The 19,209-nt window shown below is 45.9% G+C and overlaps 1 protein-coding gene across 5 annotated transcripts in view; it reads right to left on the reverse strand.

Moving 5' to 3' along the window:
• LOC124340774 overlaps nucleotides 1-19,209 on the reverse strand; it is a 75,899-nt gene that overhangs the window by 5,019 nt on the left and 51,671 nt on the right. For 4 of the 5 annotated variants that reach the window (XM_046793403.1, XM_046793402.1, XM_046793404.1 and 1 more), the window contains 12 exons: nucleotides 4,494-4,634; nucleotides 4,078-4,221; nucleotides 3,800-3,968; nucleotides 3,601-3,714; nucleotides 3,263-3,511; nucleotides 3,070-3,189; nucleotides 2,857-2,993; nucleotides 2,496-2,715; nucleotides 2,345-2,425; nucleotides 499-603; nucleotides 270-399; nucleotides 5-168 (listed from right to left, as the gene is read on the reverse strand). In XM_046793403.1, coding sequence (XP_046649359.1) covers nucleotides 5-168; nucleotides 270-399; nucleotides 499-603; nucleotides 2,345-2,425; nucleotides 2,496-2,715; nucleotides 2,857-2,993; nucleotides 3,070-3,189; nucleotides 3,263-3,511; nucleotides 3,601-3,714; nucleotides 3,800-3,968; nucleotides 4,078-4,221; nucleotides 4,494-4,634 — 1,774 coding nt within the window. Of the gene's footprint in view, nucleotides 1-4; nucleotides 169-269; nucleotides 400-498; nucleotides 604-2,344; nucleotides 2,426-2,495; nucleotides 2,716-2,856; nucleotides 2,994-3,069; nucleotides 3,190-3,262; nucleotides 3,512-3,600; nucleotides 3,715-3,799; nucleotides 3,969-4,077; nucleotides 4,222-4,493; nucleotides 4,635-6,076; nucleotides 9,641-19,209 lie in introns of those variants that run through there. The other variant, XM_046793406.1, reaches the window with a different exon arrangement.

Below are 19,209 nucleotides of genomic sequence, written 5' to 3' on the forward strand. Positions count from 1 at the left end.
ATACCTGGAAACCTTGTGGCGGTGGGTGATAAGGCGGCGGAACGGAGAGATCAGCGTAGCGGACCAATTTCTCTTCCGGTTCGGAAGCGCCACAGGGAGGAGCGGTCGTGCGATCCACAAAGCTCCACGGAGAAGGGAGGACCGTGTGACGAGTGTGATACGGAGGAGCTGGGCGAGAAAACAAAAGACAATAAAGACCACGCACATAAATCAAGCGAACATCATTGAATGAATCACGTCAGAAGAGGAGGAGTCATTAATAAACCTACCGGAATCCTGGGTCCAGCGACTCCTTTCTCGATGGACGGGCAAGACGCGATCAGTGGCTAGTTTGTGATAGCCCCGCAAAACTAGAATGATTTCTTCAGCGTCACGTTCCTCAAGGCTTAGCAACAATGTCTTTAAAAGTAAACCCAACAAACAAAACAAAAAAAAAGAAGAAAAAAGAAATTAAGGTTAGGTTCGTTTTAATTGATTTAGACGCGTCTCATTTCGTACCTCCTTATCGGGATCTTTCAGGCGAATTTCAACGTACTGCGTCAGTTCATCCTCGCGTCGGACGTTCAATGAAGTGATGTCTTCAACGTTGCACAGCGTCAAAGGCTACAGACAAAAGAACACCAAAACAAGAAATGGGGCGTCATCTTTCAGCGTTCTAAACCGGTTTTAAGCTAAGAGAGTGGGACAGGGTAAATGAAACAGAAATTCCTGACATGCATCACGCTAATCGTTTTAAGGGGTGGGGGGAGCAGGAAAAAACAACCGGAACACGGCCGCCATAGTTTCTAAACATTTTGACGGGCGAAAAGAAAACCGGGAATACATCTCGTATTTCTATGCATCCTTCTCCGTGAGATATCCTATCACTTTGCTAGCAAAACGCCCTCAAGACTTGTATATACCGGCTAAAATCTTCTCGAGATAATTCAGAAATGTTGATGGTTAAAGGGCATCATTCAATTCGATTATCCTTGTATTCGACTTCCGCCTCGGAAATCAATCAAAACAGACGGAGTCGAACGATGGCAGTGAAATTGTTTAATTTAAAGTTCTAAACCACGAAAAGAACAATTGCGGGTGATTTTGAAATAAGCGCCACTTTAAATACGTCAAATAAATCCCAAACAGTAAAACGAGAATCGCGTTGATTTAATTTGAGTTTGGCAGAAAGGTCGGTGAAACGATGGCCAATAAAAACCAATTTCCGTTCTCTCTTTTCAAAGCCACGTAAGTAAACAAACTCATAAAAATGTAGGGCCTTTTTAGAGCAAAAATGTGAAAAAACAAAAAAAAAAAATTTAACCCTAAAAATTCGTAAAGAAAGTGGAAGGGAATGGTCATAAGAGAAGAGAGAGCGATATCCAACTGTCTACTGTCGCTCGGCCTGGAGAAGAGAAATGACACGAAAACGGGAGACAAGGAAAAACTTTTGGGAAGCTCAAAAGAAAAAGGTCGGCTTGTTTTTTAACCGGAACATTTGTCTTTCTCCCTCAACCTCGACTTTGACAATCAGAGACCCGGCTGCAATAGTCCATTAAGAAATGACTATCCATCACGATCCACTCTGGCCTCGGCACACAGCACACGCAGCAGTAGCAGGAGCAGCAGAGACAAATCTACAAAAGACGACACGGTTCTTTCCTCATTCGTCTGTCTTCATTCCTTCCTTCTTCTGGAAGCCTGGCGCGGGGCGACTGCTGGGCCGGATCGGATGGCAATCGAAGCCGACAAGGCTTCGAACAGGGTCTCTGTCGAACAGGGAATCGGGAGCGATGCATTTTTCACTGCTAGAGAGAATCCCCTTCCGCCAGAGACATTGAACACAAGTTGGGCGCGTGCTCCTGCTGGACCTAGTCGTCTTTCTCCTTTTCCAATCCGTCAAGCTGCGAGATGAAAGATGTGCTTGTCGCGAGCCACCCCCCACATTACACACACAGACACACACACAGAAAACTAAACAAACAAATTCCGACGGCCGCCGTTCGCCCGTCAGAGGATTTGGGAGAGAGAAAATTTTCTCTCTCTCTCCCTTTTGCCTCTTTTACGCAGAGACACACGGTCGTGTGTTTAGGCCCAGTTTCTCCCGCTTCACTCATTCCACATCTCGACGGGCATGTCGATAAAAATTCCGCAAGAGCACGCGCTCAAAGACATTACGAGTTTCTCTCTTTCTCTCTCTCTCGGCGCGCTAAATAATCAGGCCGAGCCGTCAGAAATCTCATCAAATCTGTTAGGGTTCGCTGCTGGAACGGCTAGACCGTTTAGACGCCATCCGGATCCAAATTGCCGGAAAAAAAATGCCCAAAAATGAAACAAAAAAAGAGAAAAGACATAAAAGACTTACCGCACTGCTCCGCATTCCGGATATTTGACTAACGCCGAATTTGGGGCTGACCAATATCACAGTCTCAACATTCGAATCCGACTAAATAATTGAAATCAAGGGAAAATGAATTTTTAAAAATGAATGAACACAAATGAAATTTGGTTTTCACCTTGAAGTTGGTGGAAAAACATTTCGCGCCGTAGCTGGGCAGTTCGGCAATGATTTTGAGGTAGTGGAGCTTGGCCTGTAGGACGGTCAACTGCTTCTGCCCGGGCGCCGTCAGTTGTTGATTGACTTTGAAAAAGTGCGAGAGCAATTTGCGCAACTCCTTGCGCTTCATCGCCTCGACCAGCGAGGTGGGCACGAACCGTTCCAGCCCGTATTCGCGCCTGCATTAGCCACAAAATAATAAAATCAATCCAGCTACTTGACGACCCCAAAAATACCAATCCCAGCGGACTTTTTGGCTACTTTCTCTCGCCGTTAGCAAATTGGAATATAACCAATCAAAGAAAGAAAAAATAACTCACTCGATATTCTTCACGGTGAGCTTGCCCTGCATCTTGTTGGTAAGCGCATGCTGGTGCATGTGAAGGGCGGCAATTCGCAAGGCGATGTCGTACTTGAGCTCGGGAGCGAACCTCTCCTGAACGACGTCATTGCAGCACTAGAAAAAAAAGGGCGAATTATGATCAGCCCAAAAGAAACGACTTGGCAAATGATTGAGAAGATGAGTCACATACTTGCATGAAGAGGTACTCGAAGCCTCCCGTGTCTTTCCTTAGCAAGTCGTAGGCGTCTTTCGGTAGGAAAGCTATTCGCAACATGCAGCGGAGATTGTGAGCGCCCGGCCTGGCCGCAATCTGTCGGAATAAAATCGAAAATCGCCATTGATTTTTGTTGATTATTTCATCGGAAAAAAGGGCCGAAACGTACCCAGGCGAGAGATTCGGCCGGATCGAGCAGCGTCAACTTGTTTTTGCGGATGCTCTTGACGTGCTCGACGCACAGCGAAAAGTTGTCCATCGATTTGAAGCCGAGTTTCTGCTGTAGCGAGTTGAGGACGTCGGAGACGGTGGTGGCCGAGTCGTACTTGAACGATTTCGTCTGCCCGTTCTCCAGGTAGACTTTCATCACGTTGGGCATGAGCGGCGGGCAAGGATCTTCCCGGCTCAGCGATTGGCTCTGTGAGAGGCGGGGGGTTAAAAAAAAAGCGAAAATGAGCGGAACAGCTGGAACTGGGAGGAAAAAAAAATAGGATAACTGGAACTTACCAACGGCAATGTGGTGCCGTTAATCACGACGCCTTCGGCAAAGCGGACGCGAGATGGATTATTTCTCAGCTTGGCTTTCTTGGCCGCACTGAGCAAAGCGGATTTGCGCGTCGACTGCACACCCATGTACACCGGAAGGCAAATGACATTTTAAAATCTTCCCAACAGGAAATAAAAACAAGAGTAGGGAATAACTTACGTTGTCCAACGGCGGCTGGCACACGGCGAGGTGGACCGTCTCTTTACAGGAGCGGACCAATTGAATGACGTGATCGCGCGGAGCATTCTTGACGTCCTCCCCGTTGATTCTCCAAATTTGATCGCCTGGCAGCAGTTTGTCCACGCTCGGGCCGCCTTCCGTCACGAACCTAACCGAATCGATTCGAGTCCAACGTCCGAGTTATTTATTTTTTGTTTTTAAGTTTTGTTTCTACCCCCCGTCACCGGTAATAAAATTTCCCCCCCAAAAAAACGCACCTAACAATGACTGGTTTTTCGCTGCCGGCCACAAAACCGAATCCCAGTTCCGGATGGCGGGAGAGTTCGACTTCGCGCGGCTGCGGCGGCTCTTCGCCCCAATCCTTGCGCGGATCCTCGTAGGTCGTCGTTTTGTTCAAGTGGCTAGACGGACGAGGTAAAAAGAAGAAGAAAATAGACAATGACGTTGTATAAATAATCGATGGACATATAGGACTGCTGGGCAGTAAAGACATCAGCCAAGTGGATAAGGAATAAAATAGGCCAACGGACACACACATAGACGGGAGAGAGAGGACAGTAGTAGAAAGACAATTGAAAGATAATTGAATTTGCAATTTCTATCTGAGACGCCGTGTCGAGCGGCGCTAATCCGAGACTTATCGATCCAATTGTCCAATTTTCGTATTACTCACTTGATGAAGTAGGCTTTGCCTTCTCGGTCGGTGGCCGCCTCCCAGCCGTAGGGCAGCGACGTGCCTCCGCTGGCACCGGCCTGGATGCTTCCATTCCAATTGTCAATGGGGGGCAGCCAGGACGACGTCTGATTGATGTGACTATAGAAACGAGAAAACAAGAAAAGAACCAATGAGTTTCCAATTGTCGCTGAGATAAAGACAAGAGACACACACACACACAGTCTCGGGACAGAGAGACATGTTAAACCAGGGAGCGCATTCCGCCATTTCTCATATCCAATTCCATCCGATTTCTCTAACTAATTTATAGTAGTAGACTATATACGTGATGCGTATACGTCCTATCTCTCATTAGTTGCGTTATATCGGATAACTCAAAAGGAGAGGGGGGAGGGGAAACTAAACAATTCAATTTCGGCTGCTTCCCTGTGTTCTGTCATAAACTCATAGTCGACGCCGTTGATCTCAATCAAGACGGAAATGAAGCAGAACATGGGTGGGTGGTGGCCGCTAGGCCTTTTAAGGTTCCCGGAGCCGTGGCGGTAGTAACGACACACGAGTAAGACAGAATAAACGGGTTCCCAGGCGACCACAACACGTGTGAGCGGTCATGATGGCAGACGTCGGGATACTGCCAACCTAATATAACAGTGGCGCGTAGTAATGAAGTTTTATGAATCGTTGAAAGAGGCGCCAGACGCTCGGCTCGTCAAGTCTCTCTCTACTCTACGTCCGGGCCGGGCACGACGAATATCTTGCTGGTTCCCTTTTTCCACTTTCAAACCAACGCGGGCGGACGGTGGAACATCACGCAAATTATATTGAAGGCAGAATAATACGAAACACACACAAAAAAAAATTCAAAATAGAAAAGGAGTCGAGACAAATACAAAAAAACTAACAAAACGGCCAAAAGTTTCATCCGGTTATGTACAATAATGGTCGGGCTATTTCGCAGTCTCCGTGGAAACATAATGGCCAGCAACGATACAACATCTGCCGGAACCTTTACGTGTCAACAAATTGGACGAAATGGAACCGTGAAAGAAGTGGAATTTAATTTTCCTTTTTGGATAGGAAGGATGAGGGGGCCAGCAGCCCGACCCAACGATCGAAAAAAAAAATAATTGAGAGCGGCGCTGCTCACAATATTCTCTATTTATATTATTTCTTTCTTTCTTTCTTTCTTCTTCTTGGACCCCCTTTTTCTTTTGTTTCAACATTTACGATGTTGGCAGCCGCTCCCGCCCGCTTGTTATATATACTACGCACCTCAGGTTCGAGAGTCGTCGTTACGGCTCGGTACGTTCGCTGATTGATTCGTGACTAAATTATAGACATGTTAGGCATTCCAGCTAACGTAGTAGTAGCTACAAGACAAAAAAAAACAAATCATCATTTACTAAGAATAAACTTAAATTTAATATATATCCGGGAGAGTCGGTTGAAATTTACCTGCCCCACCCTTTCTCCTAACATGCCTCTTAATAATAAGTGCTATATACAGGATTCCCGATGGTTAATTAATAATGACGATGGATCAAAATAAGGGATGTAGGTAGGCAGGAAGTTGTGACTACCGTTTCTGATGAATTGACTGAGCTGGTCCCGAGAGTAAACTTTGAAAGAAGACGCGCAAACTGTTGGCCGCCATTTTTCTACTCCAAAGAGTTCAATTTGATTTTCACTTCAGCCCTTTTTTCCTTTCAATATTTGTAGGTTGGCTAGACCTCCGGATAAACAAAAAAAAGTTTGATTTTTTTGGAAAAAGGGATTTTTAAAATTCCCGCCACTCGTCGGTTTCTCTTTTTTCAGAATAATTCCCGCACTTGATTTCCCAAAAAAATTCACGAGAAAATGTTGCAGTTATTTATAGAGGCAGATGATGAGATTTGGGTACTCAATCCTCCCGTCTGTCGGTCTAGAACAGAAAAGCGCACTGTAGCAAAAAATGAAGTTTATTTCTCTTCTCTTTCTCACATTTGGAACCAAGTTCTTTTTTCTTCCTTCCTTCCCTCGTTTATTCTTTGCGGCCTCCTCCTTTATCCCAGAGCGACGTCGTTTCACTACTGTTGGCACTTCATCGAGTCACGCACGGTCCCGTGTCAGATAAACGACGGTGACGAATAGGCCCAAAAGACTCTTGCGCGTCTCACTGGCATTTTTCATGCCTTTTTTCTTTCTCTCTGGTTAGGATCGACGGTCGTCGACGTGCGGTGATGACATTCGGGTTTGCGGCTGCGGCTGCTGGTTGCTGTTGCCACGGCCAAGCGCAAGAAACTGCTGAGCGTCTGCACTGACTAGCAAGTGCAATAAAAGTGGAGACATTTCTTTTGGCCCGTGCCTCGATTACGGAGGGCCGTCGTGCGGGCTTCTCGTCCTATTGGCTCCAGACGTTTGCCCATTCGATCCTTGCACACCTTCTCTTTTGTATTTGTGTGTTGCCAGGGCGCAAAAGGCGGATGGCCGCGGATAACGACGGGTCGGTTCTCTTGACAAATCGCCACGTCAAGCCGGAAGCGAGAAGATTGGATTGGATTTGCTTATTCCTTCCTTCGGCTCTGGGCTGTATGGGCCACTGGGTTCCGGTCCACTTGCTCGTCCAATGTCCACACACACACACACACACACAGAGCCGCACCACAAGGAACTCGACTCTAGAGACGACAACTGCAGGCGCGACTCACGCCACGCACTCCAACATCGAAATCTACTATCTCTCGGAATGGCCCCGGTCGTCTTTTCTGACCGCTACTTCACAGAGAGAGAGAGTGGGTCTCCTTGTTTCTACTCTCTTCTTATTTCGGCTTTTCACGCTCCCGGTAGACGGTGGCCAATGAGATAAGACACGGACCACAGATCGAGAAACGTTTTTCTTCTTGAAAGGCAGGCGACAGAGAGAAAGAGAGAGAGAGAGAGTAGGTGAAAGGAGGAGGTGGTGGTCGCCCCAAAAATATCAAAAGGGACAGTACGTTTTTGGAACAATATCAAAATAAACACAGAAAAACAAGAGTGCGGTTAGTCTGAAGGGATTTCCGCTTGCCAGACGCTAATGACGTCGAGAGGAGAGTCTTCTTTTTCTTCTTTTGTCTTGACTTATTTTGGCGACGTAGCCAACGCTAGGGGCTCTTAGTTATGATTTCTCTATTGGTTCGTTTGACTTGAGATTAAACTTTTTTTTTCGGTCCACAGCGGCGAATAAAAGAAGCGCATCAAAAATAAAACGCTATAGCGAATGAGAGAGAGAGAGAGTAAACGCGCACCCAGGAGAGGACTATAGACGGAATAAACGATTACAATGGGGCCCGGGCAATTGTTGTAATGCGGCGTGTTGACCGTTGGCTGGGCGCAGGGGGCCGGCTGAACCCAAGTGAGGGAATCGAATCAAGAACTCTAGGACTAGCTAGCTTAGCTTATAACAAGTTTCCCGTCCGACAACAACCCAAAAAAAAAGAAAAAGGCAAATGGAAAGTTTGAAAAAGAGTGCGATCAACGTGAAATTGGAGTTGGATTAAACTGATGGGCCAGTCGCGTTAGTCATGTGACTAGGGACAGGTGTGATGAAGCGTGAAAATGAAAAAAAAGAGAAAGGGAAAAAAAAGTTTCAAATAACTAAAATCCGGAAGCAATTCTTTTTTTTTTTTTTTAATAGTATCAGTTGGACAAAAACTAGTAGACTGTGTTGCTCTCCGCTTGGATAGATCCTGACTTTTTGAAATACGGGATTGCTGGGGCGGGAGGGAGCAGGGAGACGATCATCGCCACCGAGTCGACGAACGGCTTCAACAGAAGGAAAGAGTCAAACATCAGACGAAACCTTTCACAAGTCATTGATAAGCCGTAAAGGATATGGAGTAGGGTCCGAATTTCTTTTTCTTTCCAAACGGAATAACAACAAAATAAGAGCTGAACCAAATAGACCCCCCCAGTAAAAAAAAAAGAACAATTCTTTTACTCCCGAAAAACGGGAGGATTAATGAATATCGATGACAATGGGACACGGAACCGAACGCCAACAATGCGTACGAGTTTCTTTGGCTAGAGCTTGTTAGTCGGCCTTTTTTTCCGCTCTTTTTCACAGTGAAAAAATCTGTTTCAAATCTCCCGGCAGCGGGCAATGTTACGGCGGACTTTGTAACTTTGAATCGCAGCACTTGGAAGGAGATGATGGGCCAGCGACACAAATCAAAACATCCGCTTCGAAAGATGATCCGGCAGGCGGCCAGTCGATCGCCGTCCGATCCATCCGCAAAAGACGGAGAATCAAAAGAGAGCCAAGTGGTGTAGTAATAGAATTTCGCCTGCAACTTGTGTTGTTTTATCCTCACGGTGTTTTTTATTTTCTCTCGATCTCCCGACGATTGCACTTGGCAGTGCCAAAAATGATGTGACGCAAGAGGGAATACGCAGGGAGGGTTTGGGGAGAGAGAAACGAAGGAAAGCGCGCACTCGACAGAGGACCAAGTCTGACTGAATCGGCAACACCAGGCGCGCTGGTCACAAGAAGGAGCGGAGGATTCGACGGCAGCGACGCCCGAAAAGTGTCGAGAAAACGAAGGATGAAGGAGAGTTAAAAAGAAAAACGAAGAGGGAGGGAAAAAAAAAGCAATAAAAGGGTGCGCGGAGTATATATACGGGAGGACCGGGAAGTCAACGTTCTGCAACTGGTTGGATGCTGTGTGTTCCAGTCTCTTCTCCTGATTCACTTTCGACTCTTTCGGTCTGTAACTGAGTGAGAGAGTTATTTTTATATCCACACGGCAGACACGCCAAACCGAATAGTAGCCCTCCACCCGCGCTAGCTGCCAGCCAGTGTGTGAAAACTCTTAAAAATTTTTGTTTGGTTTGTCTACTAAGGACGACAGATGAACATAAAAAAATCAAATAAAATAAAGACTAACGAAAATAAAAAAAGGAAAAAGGAATAGAGGTTATGCAGTAGAAGAGCAGTAAGAAAAAAGGCTCGAGACGGGAAGAAGGCTATCCGACGACGACGACGACGACTCACAAGGGCCGTCGAGAATAATAATAAGCCAGAAAGGGAAACGAAACAAAATAATCGCCCGTAAAGAGATTTATAACACTTCTACAGCCTCTCTTATGTTATGTGTATGTCTCCTTTACACACACACACACATATCGTCGTTATATTTAGACACACACACACACACTATCATACGCACCTATTCGTTTTTTTTTGTTTTTATTTTCTGGCTGTTGCGCGCGCGCGCAAGCGGGATAGAGAGTGACACGTTCTAGACGCATGAGAAGGAAGCAGGTCTGGAGAGTTTAACAAGGCTCAAAGCCGTATGCAGGTATATATCGCCAACCCCAATGATCTCCTTTATCGATCACCTTTTTTTTTCAAAAGCGGCGGCGGCGGCGACGGCAGGCGACGCACACCACCGCGTAGAAGTAATATATGAGTTATTATAGGCATCTCGCTCGTGGCTACGTGCTTGTGAGCCGATCATCAGTGCGGACCCCATCTGTATCATACTAGGACGGACCGACGACGGTCGTTGCTTCTGCGTTTCTATACTTGCGAGCGGCGACGTACAGGAAGAGAGAGAGATTTCTCGGGAATGAAAGAAGGAATATCAAGCTTGTTTGGCCAGTAGAAGCACGTCGCATACGCTCCGCAGGCTCCTGCTGGCTATATAGCAATAGAGAATCCTATACATCCTGGGCTCTCCTTGGCGTACGTATATATTAATTCCGGCGCGCTCCCTCCTTTTTCTTCCTTTTTTCCATTTTTCATCTCTCTCTCTCTCTCTGGGTGTGCGTTCCGCCTTTTTTCCTTTTTTTATTTTCTCCGGGCCTCACCATGTGACGTGGCACATACTATTACTCGCGAAGATATCTAGAAATACATATTTAAAATAAGACTATGTAGTCGGAGAACCTCGCAGAGATCAGCAACGCGTTGTGGGCTCGATTTCTACCGATAAAAGGATTGATCCCGAGCGACATCAGAAATTCTATTCACGCACTCACCGCTTCTTCACGTTTCGTTCAACGATTCATCTGCTAGCCGCCTTTTTTTCTTCTTCTTCTTTTCTTTTTGGGTTCTTTTGTTGGGGAGGGGGACCTTTGAAGAGAAAAAAAGTATCGTTTTCTCCATCCACCCCCCGTTGTATAGGTCTTTATCCATAAATATCTACTACACGTCCAACACGGGCGCGGAGACTACAGCTGCTGGATCAGTGGGTGGAGGAGGCGAACGGAAATCTCTTTTACGTCTTTTGACAGAGTCTTCATAAAGAGCCGCAATTGTGAATAAAGAGAGCCTTACACATAGAAGAAGAAGAACGGCAGATGAAAAGAAGAAGAAAGAAGAAAAAAATAATGAACGACGCGCGGACATAGTGTTTGCTCCTGACCCTGCAGCAGAGCCAACAAAACCCGACGATATTCACATATAAAAGGGAGACCAAAAAGATGTTTGCACAAACATGAAAAAAGAAAAAGAAATGTCATAAGAAGCAAGTCAATGCAAGTTGGTGGGCAGACAGAAAAACCCCACCCCATCGGCCGGATTACGTGAACGCTTACACGTCTACAGAGCCCCCAGCGTGAGCTGATGAAAGGTGAATGAGGCTTCTCTGCCTGCTTGCGGGATCTGATTTTCTCCGAATGAATCGATAATGACCGCCGCCGACGACGACGACGTTCTTGTGTCCGTCCACTGGGGGGAAGACCACAAAACAAGTCCGGTCATAACCGAACTCAGGATTGCTAAAGTAATAATACCACTCGTAAAGTAGAGGAGGAGGAGAAAAAGGTTTCGATCGATGTGGGGAGTCATTCAATTGAATCTCTTCATGTGATGGTCAACCTATCATGCAAACTTGATTCGATTTACTTGCTAGGATTCCTCATCACTTGGACGACTTTAAGCTGATGTATATTAAATAAAGGCAGTATGGGGGCTGGAGAGAGAGAAAGATATACAATACCACACCGGTCGATATGTAATTTCTTTCCTAGTTTATGTAACGTGGTACGACAACAATGTGGCTCGGAAATGCCATACAAAACTGAGAGTTTTTGACGCAAAAAAAAGGTTTCGCGATGGCTTGTCGTCGTTTTCGGCTACGGCACGACGAAATCCGTTGTGAAAGAGAGCAAATCAAATGAAGATTGCCTTTCAAAAAAAAAAAAAGAAGTTGCGCATCAAACAGGAAGTTGACTAGCTCCATGTTTGTGTGTACACACTCAATAACAGTGAGAAAACATGGCCCATATAGAGAAAAATGTGTTGCTAGATAATAATAATAACATTTCCAACGTGTCTCCCAACTCCCCCCTAAATCTCTCGACGGGCTGGGGCCTTTCTTCGCCTGATACTTGCCAGCCTGTAGCCTCATTTTATTCAACAAATATGGCGTTATCCGTGTGCAAACAGATAGAAAAGGAGAGGCAAGCGGATGCACACCAAACATGTACAACATCATCACACAAAAACCTCCCGACCGGACTTGTTATTTCCTGTAAAGTGCGCTGCTACTGCTGCTACTGCTGCTATTGCTTCTGTCGTGTTATTGCTTCTCTCCTGGCCCAGTTTGCTCTCGCTCGGCTCCTTAAGGAGCGCGTGAGGGAGAGTGAGAGAGAGAGAAAACAAAAATGAGGCCGACAACGTTTACATACAGTCAAATTGGTCGACATTCTGAATAAGCGTTCGCTCTTCTTCGCCCGTGGAGTCTTCAAAGAAAATCAACGGCAAAAGACAACACGTGCGAGAGTACCGAGTTCACTTCTTTTTATTAGACTTAAATAAGTAAATAGACGTCACAACATCGTCGTCTATGCGTCTAAGAGTCTAATTCAGGTTGCCGGCTTGTTTATTCCACTTTTTCTTTCGACGTTAGACTTTGACTCTCTATAGCAGACAACATGCAGTGGCTGCCACTTCAAACGGGCGAGAGTTTATGGGCTGCGTGACAAGGCTCCTAGCTCTTCACTGAGGAGATCCTTTCGCCCTGAAATGGCACGCCATGTTTATGGTAATGAAGTAGAATGGGGTTTCATGCATTCGAATCGGTTCGATTGAAATGTGTTGAGGGAGGAGGATGGAGTAGATAGTGCCGTGTGGCCCGTTAGTTCCCCAGTCGAGCGGGGCGACTGGCGCATACACACCCATAGTGAAATGTCGTCTACATACAGCAGTAGCAGCAGCCATCGCTGAATTTCATTATCTTAATTGCGTTGATTTGTTGTCGCCGTGACGGTGCGGGCGACGGAGCGAATCCAAGCGCCAAGACAATTCAATTTCCCAGAAATTGAAACAAATTTCAAACTTTTCATTTCCAGCTCTTCTCGTCATTTCATCATCTGTATTCGAGGGGGTGGGGGGTGGGGTGCGGGTGGCATTTCGTTACGAGGGCAGCGGCTGCTGCCTCTGCTGCAATCAACATCGAGAAGAAGCTGATTCCCAAACAGCAAATCATTTTCATCTTTTTTCTACTTTCTGGCATCGCCTTTGGGGGGCCGCAAGTATTGGTAAAGATTGGATGCAAGCGCTTGATTGCTTTTGAGCAACTGGGGTGAAATAAAAACGTCCAAAGATGAAAGGCGTTGGCTATGGGGTTTGATTGTTGACCGCAGCCAAAAGCATTCGCAAGGGGGAGGGCCAGAATTAAGAAAAGAAAAAAAGAAACCCAAAACAACAGCCAAAGAACCCGGCGCACACACATATACGTATGTATCCTGGCTGACCTGCTGTGCATTCGCGCCAGTCCCAGATAAAACGCAACGCCGAATCCGCTCAGTTTCACGCACATTGGCTACGCGTTCAACTACGCCAGCGTATAATCCCCTGGGCCGTGCGGAGGGGATAGAAACGTGGATGAACACAACAAACGGGCCGAAAGAAAGAGAGAGAGAGAAATCTAAGAGGGGAAAAAACGAGGCCAAAGAAATAGCGTGATATTATTCGAGTGTGAGGGAAATGACGGGAGCGATAGCAGAGGAGGGGGGAAAAAAAGAGTTTGGATTCGGCAAACTCGAAAAAGGAAAAAACTTCCTGTACACACATCGTCAAGCGAGTGATGTAGACCTGGTCGTGACAGCTCCTGTCATCTTTTTACGTACTAACCAGGTTCATTCCACTCCCATAGTCGCGAGGGATCCCCGAAATTATTCACGACATCGACAAGCTGAAACCAAGAAAACGACGTTTCCACTTTTTTTTAATTTTATTTTTTTTATTTTTTCGTAAGTTACGCGCACAAAGAGAAGAGATAACTAGTTGGATGGATTGACGTTTGGCGTCATCCAATAACTTTGACGGACATGTCGACACTTTCGGGACGATCCCAAGCTCAGACGCTCTCTTACGCCATCCAGAGATGACAAGAAAACCAATTTGAAAGGTGCCTACGACGATATGGAAACAGCGCATATAGTATTACACTCAGAAGCTTTCTATCAATCGATAGAGAAATCAACATTACCGAGAGCCATAACTGCGCACAGCCCACTTGTCGGTCGCGATCGTCGTCGTCTTATTATTATTGCTATCTCCTCTCCACCCAAAAAGCAAGTTGGTCACGTATTATTGCCCAGTGCTTTTGTTGATGGTTCCGCATTATTACCGGACTGACCGGCACGTGTCTCAACAGATGGAGACGTCGCAAACTTCTTTCTTTCTTTCTTCTCCCAAAACGAAAAAAGAAATTCCCCGCAGCGAAGAAGAAGAAGAAGAAGAAGAAGTGGTGAACGTGGGATTTGGAACAATATCACGACGACAGACAGAGTCAAGGATCCTTGGGACCGCAGCCAGAGGAAAACCAGAAACCACCACCATCGGGCGGGAGAGACGGATGAAAAGAAAGCGCACAAATAAAGAAAAAGGCCGGAAGAAAAGGAAAACAAAAGTCGCCCTCCTTTTCTTGTTGGGATGAGGAGAGAGGGGGAGCAATCCTTTGGAGGATCTTTTTCGTCTTTTGCGACCCTCTCTCTCTCTCTATCTGGGAGGGGCAGTCTGTTTCACCTTACAGACGTCCACAAAGAGTCCATGTCGTTACGCTAATGCTCCGGCCGGAGTGGCGCTTGCGTTCCTTATAGCTCCTTACTCCTCCTTTGGCTCTCACGTGCCCGTATAGTGTTTGATGCAGTAAATTCGCTTTTAATGACACCAGCGGCGGCACAAGTAAAGAGGAAACTCCCTGGGTGAGCTCGAAAGCGAAATGAAGAGACGAGGGGGAAAAAAAGGGCCAGCAGCAGCAGCAGCAGCAGGATAACTTGTTACTATGTAACGTATGTGTGTAGTAGTAGGCCTAGACGCAACGTGTCTAACCTCCTTCCTGGCTATACTAATAAGATTGACTCCCGTTTTTTTCTTTCTCGTTTCGGGAACACATCCAACAGCTGATCCCGTCTGGTTTGAAAACAAAAGAAGACGGAAAATATAACCTGCAGAGCACGCGGAAAGCCTTGTGATCATTGGCTGTGTTTTCGTTGCCACGTCGCCCTGTTATATTGCCATTTCTAACGTTCTCGCACGTCATTCTGAATTCTTCCCCGTCCATTCCTGTGCATCTCTTTAATTAAATCCTAGACGCCTGTCGACGTCTAAGAGCTCTCGATTCGCCAATTCAAAATGAAAAACGGCCAGTTGCCTTTGAATTTGATCGTCACGGCGTCGGATGTACATAGAAATCTTTCAGTCCAATGATTACAAGACCTTTTTGGCAAATAGATAAGACGGCACTTTCGGCTCGGTTGCCTCATTTAAACTAGCTCCCATTCGCGATGATTCAAAGGGACAATGACCTGTTGGGTTTGCACCAAGAGTGTGTGAGAACTATGTGGGGGAGGATCTGCATAGACTTTAGGAAGTAAGCCGGTCGTAAAACCGGATGGGAAATAGACGACCCAGAAAAAACAACTAGAGACTAGAGAGGAAACAAGAATCTATATAACAACCGAGACAGAGATGGAAGGAAATAAGACAAGGGGTTGGAGGAAATCTTCTCCATTCGACTACGTACACACACACACGATCCAGATGGTAACAGATGTAGTTTGTTTTTATTTTGTTTTTTTCCTCTTCTCCCGGGGGGTGCCAAAAGAGTATGGTAACCTTCTCACCTCCGTACAATAGAAGTGCAGGGGCGGCATTAGGCCTACTGGGGTTCCAGCACTAACTGAAGGCGCCCGTCAAAACACTATTAAGGCACTCTCGCAAAATAAATAGAGACATTTTCAGAACTCAAAAGGGTACCGAAAAATAAAAGAAAAAAGCGAAAGACAGATAGAGAAAAAAAGAAACGCCTTCTCGAAAACACACACACACAAAAAAATAATTCTAAACTCATCAGTTCGTGTTTTCTTCTTCTTTCTTTCTTGCTTTCCCAGCGCCAGCAACGCCAACGCACGGGCTTAGACGAGAAAGTGGATTCGTCGTAAACAAGGGCAAATAAATAGCGTCGGCAGCTGGCGTAGACTACGCGATGTTATTAACAACATCATCGGGTTCCCGAGATACATGCCGAGCAATACTAAAAAGAATCTTATTTATTTTTTGTTTGCCCATTCATCACGCAAGACTCAATCCCCCCACCCCCCGCACCTTCCAAAGAAAAGAGAAAAATCGACGTGTGTCGTTATAATCTATCACATTCCCACTTTTCTCTCTTGTTCAGAGTTACGGAAGTGAAACAAAAGGAGGAAGCGGAAGCCGGGCAACTAATTGGAGATAAAAACAAAAAAGGAAGAATGTAGGAGGAGTCGCAGAGCGCGCAGTACACAGGATTATTATTAAACAATATGTGTTGCGCTATAGCCTCAAGTTCCGGAGGAAAAAAAAAAAGTTCCGACCGGAACTAGCGACAGGAAGACAGGCCAGAGCCACCTAGCGTCGGCCGCTTCCATTGCAAGTTGGCGACGTGAGCCAAAGCGCAACAATCCCAAGAGGCGAAAATAAAATTCCGGGGACGGTTATATGCATGTCGGAAATCATTAAAAATTTCATTCCAAGCTGTTTGATGAGTAGCGAAGAAAGTGAAAGGATCCTCACCCCCCAATTATCCGCACACATGTTTGTCCTAGCTGGTCGTCGTCAAATTCAGTTTGGCGACGGTTTCCGTCGCCTTTTGACTAATGAGTGGCGTAGGAGGGGGGATTGGGGGGGGGGGGGGATTCCCACTTGTGCGAGCCGAAAAGTGAAGCTGAGAGGGATCCCCAAACGCCAAGTTATGAAGTTGTACAGGATAATGAGTCAAAAGTTTGTGTGACGTGATATCTTCATCAGCACGTCAGTCTGACATAACCGCAGGATCGATCGGCGCCCAGTTTGCGATTCCCGAGAGAGAAACTCGGAAGGAAAATATCCCCCCCAAAGTCCCGATGGCGTGGGACTAGAGTTTGACGTCGATGTCGACAACGAGAGAAACTGTTTTCATATATACAGTCACAGTGTCGTATGTGTGTGTACTTGTTACTCGCGGGATCAGTTTGGTCCAAGAGTTCCGGCTCCTAACTAATCCCGGACAGGAGACGAGATCGATGGGCTTCATCGATCTTGTTCCCCCCCACCCAGTCAGAAGAACAAACAGACAACTGTTTTTAAAAAAAAAGATAAAAATTCAGTTCAAATATCAAGTCGAACGAACGACATATAGACAGCAGCGAAACAAGACGGATGCCGAGGAAAACCGGAATCTATTCCGCACACGGTCACCTTTTTTTTTATTTGTCTTCCATCCGGCGGATATATTCTTTTCGACGACAGATTGTTCCGATCGATTCCTAGCGACTGTGGGGGCTCTTGTATTGCGAGACATCATTAGCTCTAGCCAATGACATCCGACAATGAATCCTGCCTCTTGTCTGGCAGATATTGCAATCGGGGATGGTCGACAAGAAAAAGAAGAGTAATGAAAATGACCGACTGATCCGTCTTACACTTATAGATATATACCAGAGCCGTCATCAAACAAACGGGAGCGAGTTCTCTCCACGGTCTATTAGGTCGGATTTGCGCCGCTGCAACAATAAGAACGCAACCGTACCCGGAGCCCTTGATGCCTCAGCCGCAAACAGAGAAAAGACGGAATATAAAGGAAAGAGGCACTTGACAGGCCTATACACAGGACGACTCTATCGCCTCTCGTGTCTTTTGGCGCTATTGTTGGGAGCCCCCCATTTCGATCCTGATGGATCACCGCCTCCTCGCCAAATCCTAATCCGTTTTGCTTTGTTTCTTCGCCCCATCTATAGCTTTTATTTTTTCCTTTACAAAAGACCCAATTGTTACCGTGGCAACAACCGCATCAGCCGACCACCGTTCAATCATTCTCCCTTTCGTCGAGCTCCTATATCCTTTGCCAATTTCTCTCTCTCTCTTTTCGCTTTGCGCCTTCCAAATGGCCGTCGCCGGACGTCAACAATCCGAGAAAAAACGGCCAAGAATAAAATAGACACACACACATACACATGGGAAAGAAGAGAGAACAATATCAAGTCAAACTTTCAATACTCTACGCGTAGTATACATTTATAAATAACGCGGTTTGGCGTGATAGCTTTTTTCTTTCCGCTCTCGTAGCCCTCTCACGCTACACGGATGAGTCAGAGTCCTTCCGCGCGGCGGCGGTTCTTATCCAGCAACCCGGGAAATGACGTGCCCGTCAACCGACACACAATACCGCGGTCTACGAAGCTTCCAGATGTTTGGTCAAATGATGCGCCCATGACAGACCGATGATGAGAATTCCGACACAAAGAGTAACTATAGATCGTAAAAAAAAAGTAAACTAAAAAATTCTTCACAAAATATGTTGCATTTTCTGGCTTGGATTTTGGGTCGTTTCCATGTAGGCTAGGGATTTTGAGGCTACGTCTATTTCTTTTCCGAAGCTTTCAAGATGTTTTATCTGCACTTGGGATTTTTTCTTTTTATCCTTTAACGGTCGTAAACGAGGGCGGCATCTGTCATCCGCACCGATCACGGTGGCAACCAATTTGGGGCGTTGTTCGGCTTCTTTTTATACCTAATGTCTGTCAACCGACTTGAAGACTCTCCTATGCGACAATTTTTCCTCATTTTTTTTTCTCCCTCTTTCCCTCCTTTTTTTAAAAAAATTGATGTTGAAGTACAGAACATACAGTGGAGTAACGACACAAAATATTCAGTTCACTGCGGGGCGGTTCTTTCTGCAGTAATGATGTTGCCATATGGAAATTTTTGTCGAGGCGCCTCCATTCGACCGCGCGAAAAGTGCAAAAACAGAAAAAAAATAAAATAAAAATAAACAAACCAAACAAATCAAAATGAAATTTCAAAATCTGTTGACGGGAGAGATAGAAGGGGAGGGGAAAAAAATTCGGTGAAATGAAAATAAATAGAAAAAAAAAATCCTGCGCCCTACTCTGGTTGTGAGGGAGTGCGAAGCTGAGAGCTGACGACCGTAAATGACGGATGATTCACAGGACGACGAACGCAAAGGAAGGAAAGAGAGAGATATTTATAGACACACACACACACACGAACGCGGTAGAATATAGGCAAAAGACCAAAAAAATGATGAAATGAGAAGAAAATAAAAATTACCCAAAAAAAAGTTGTGCGAGAGAGAGATCCCGCAACCACGAAGGGGGGAATATAAACTTTGCTGGTCCACGCACACACACGAGAGAAAGAAAAGCCGAGAGATGCGTGACACTCGTAAAGGTAATCAACTTTCTCCCGCAGAATAAAAAAGAAAAA

This window comes from Daphnia pulicaria, chromosome 5 (genome assembly GCF_021234035.1).
Source record: "Daphnia pulicaria isolate SC F1-1A chromosome 5, SC_F0-13Bv2, whole genome shotgun sequence".
Lineage (NCBI taxonomy): Eukaryota > Metazoa > Arthropoda > Branchiopoda > Diplostraca > Daphniidae > Daphnia > Daphnia pulicaria.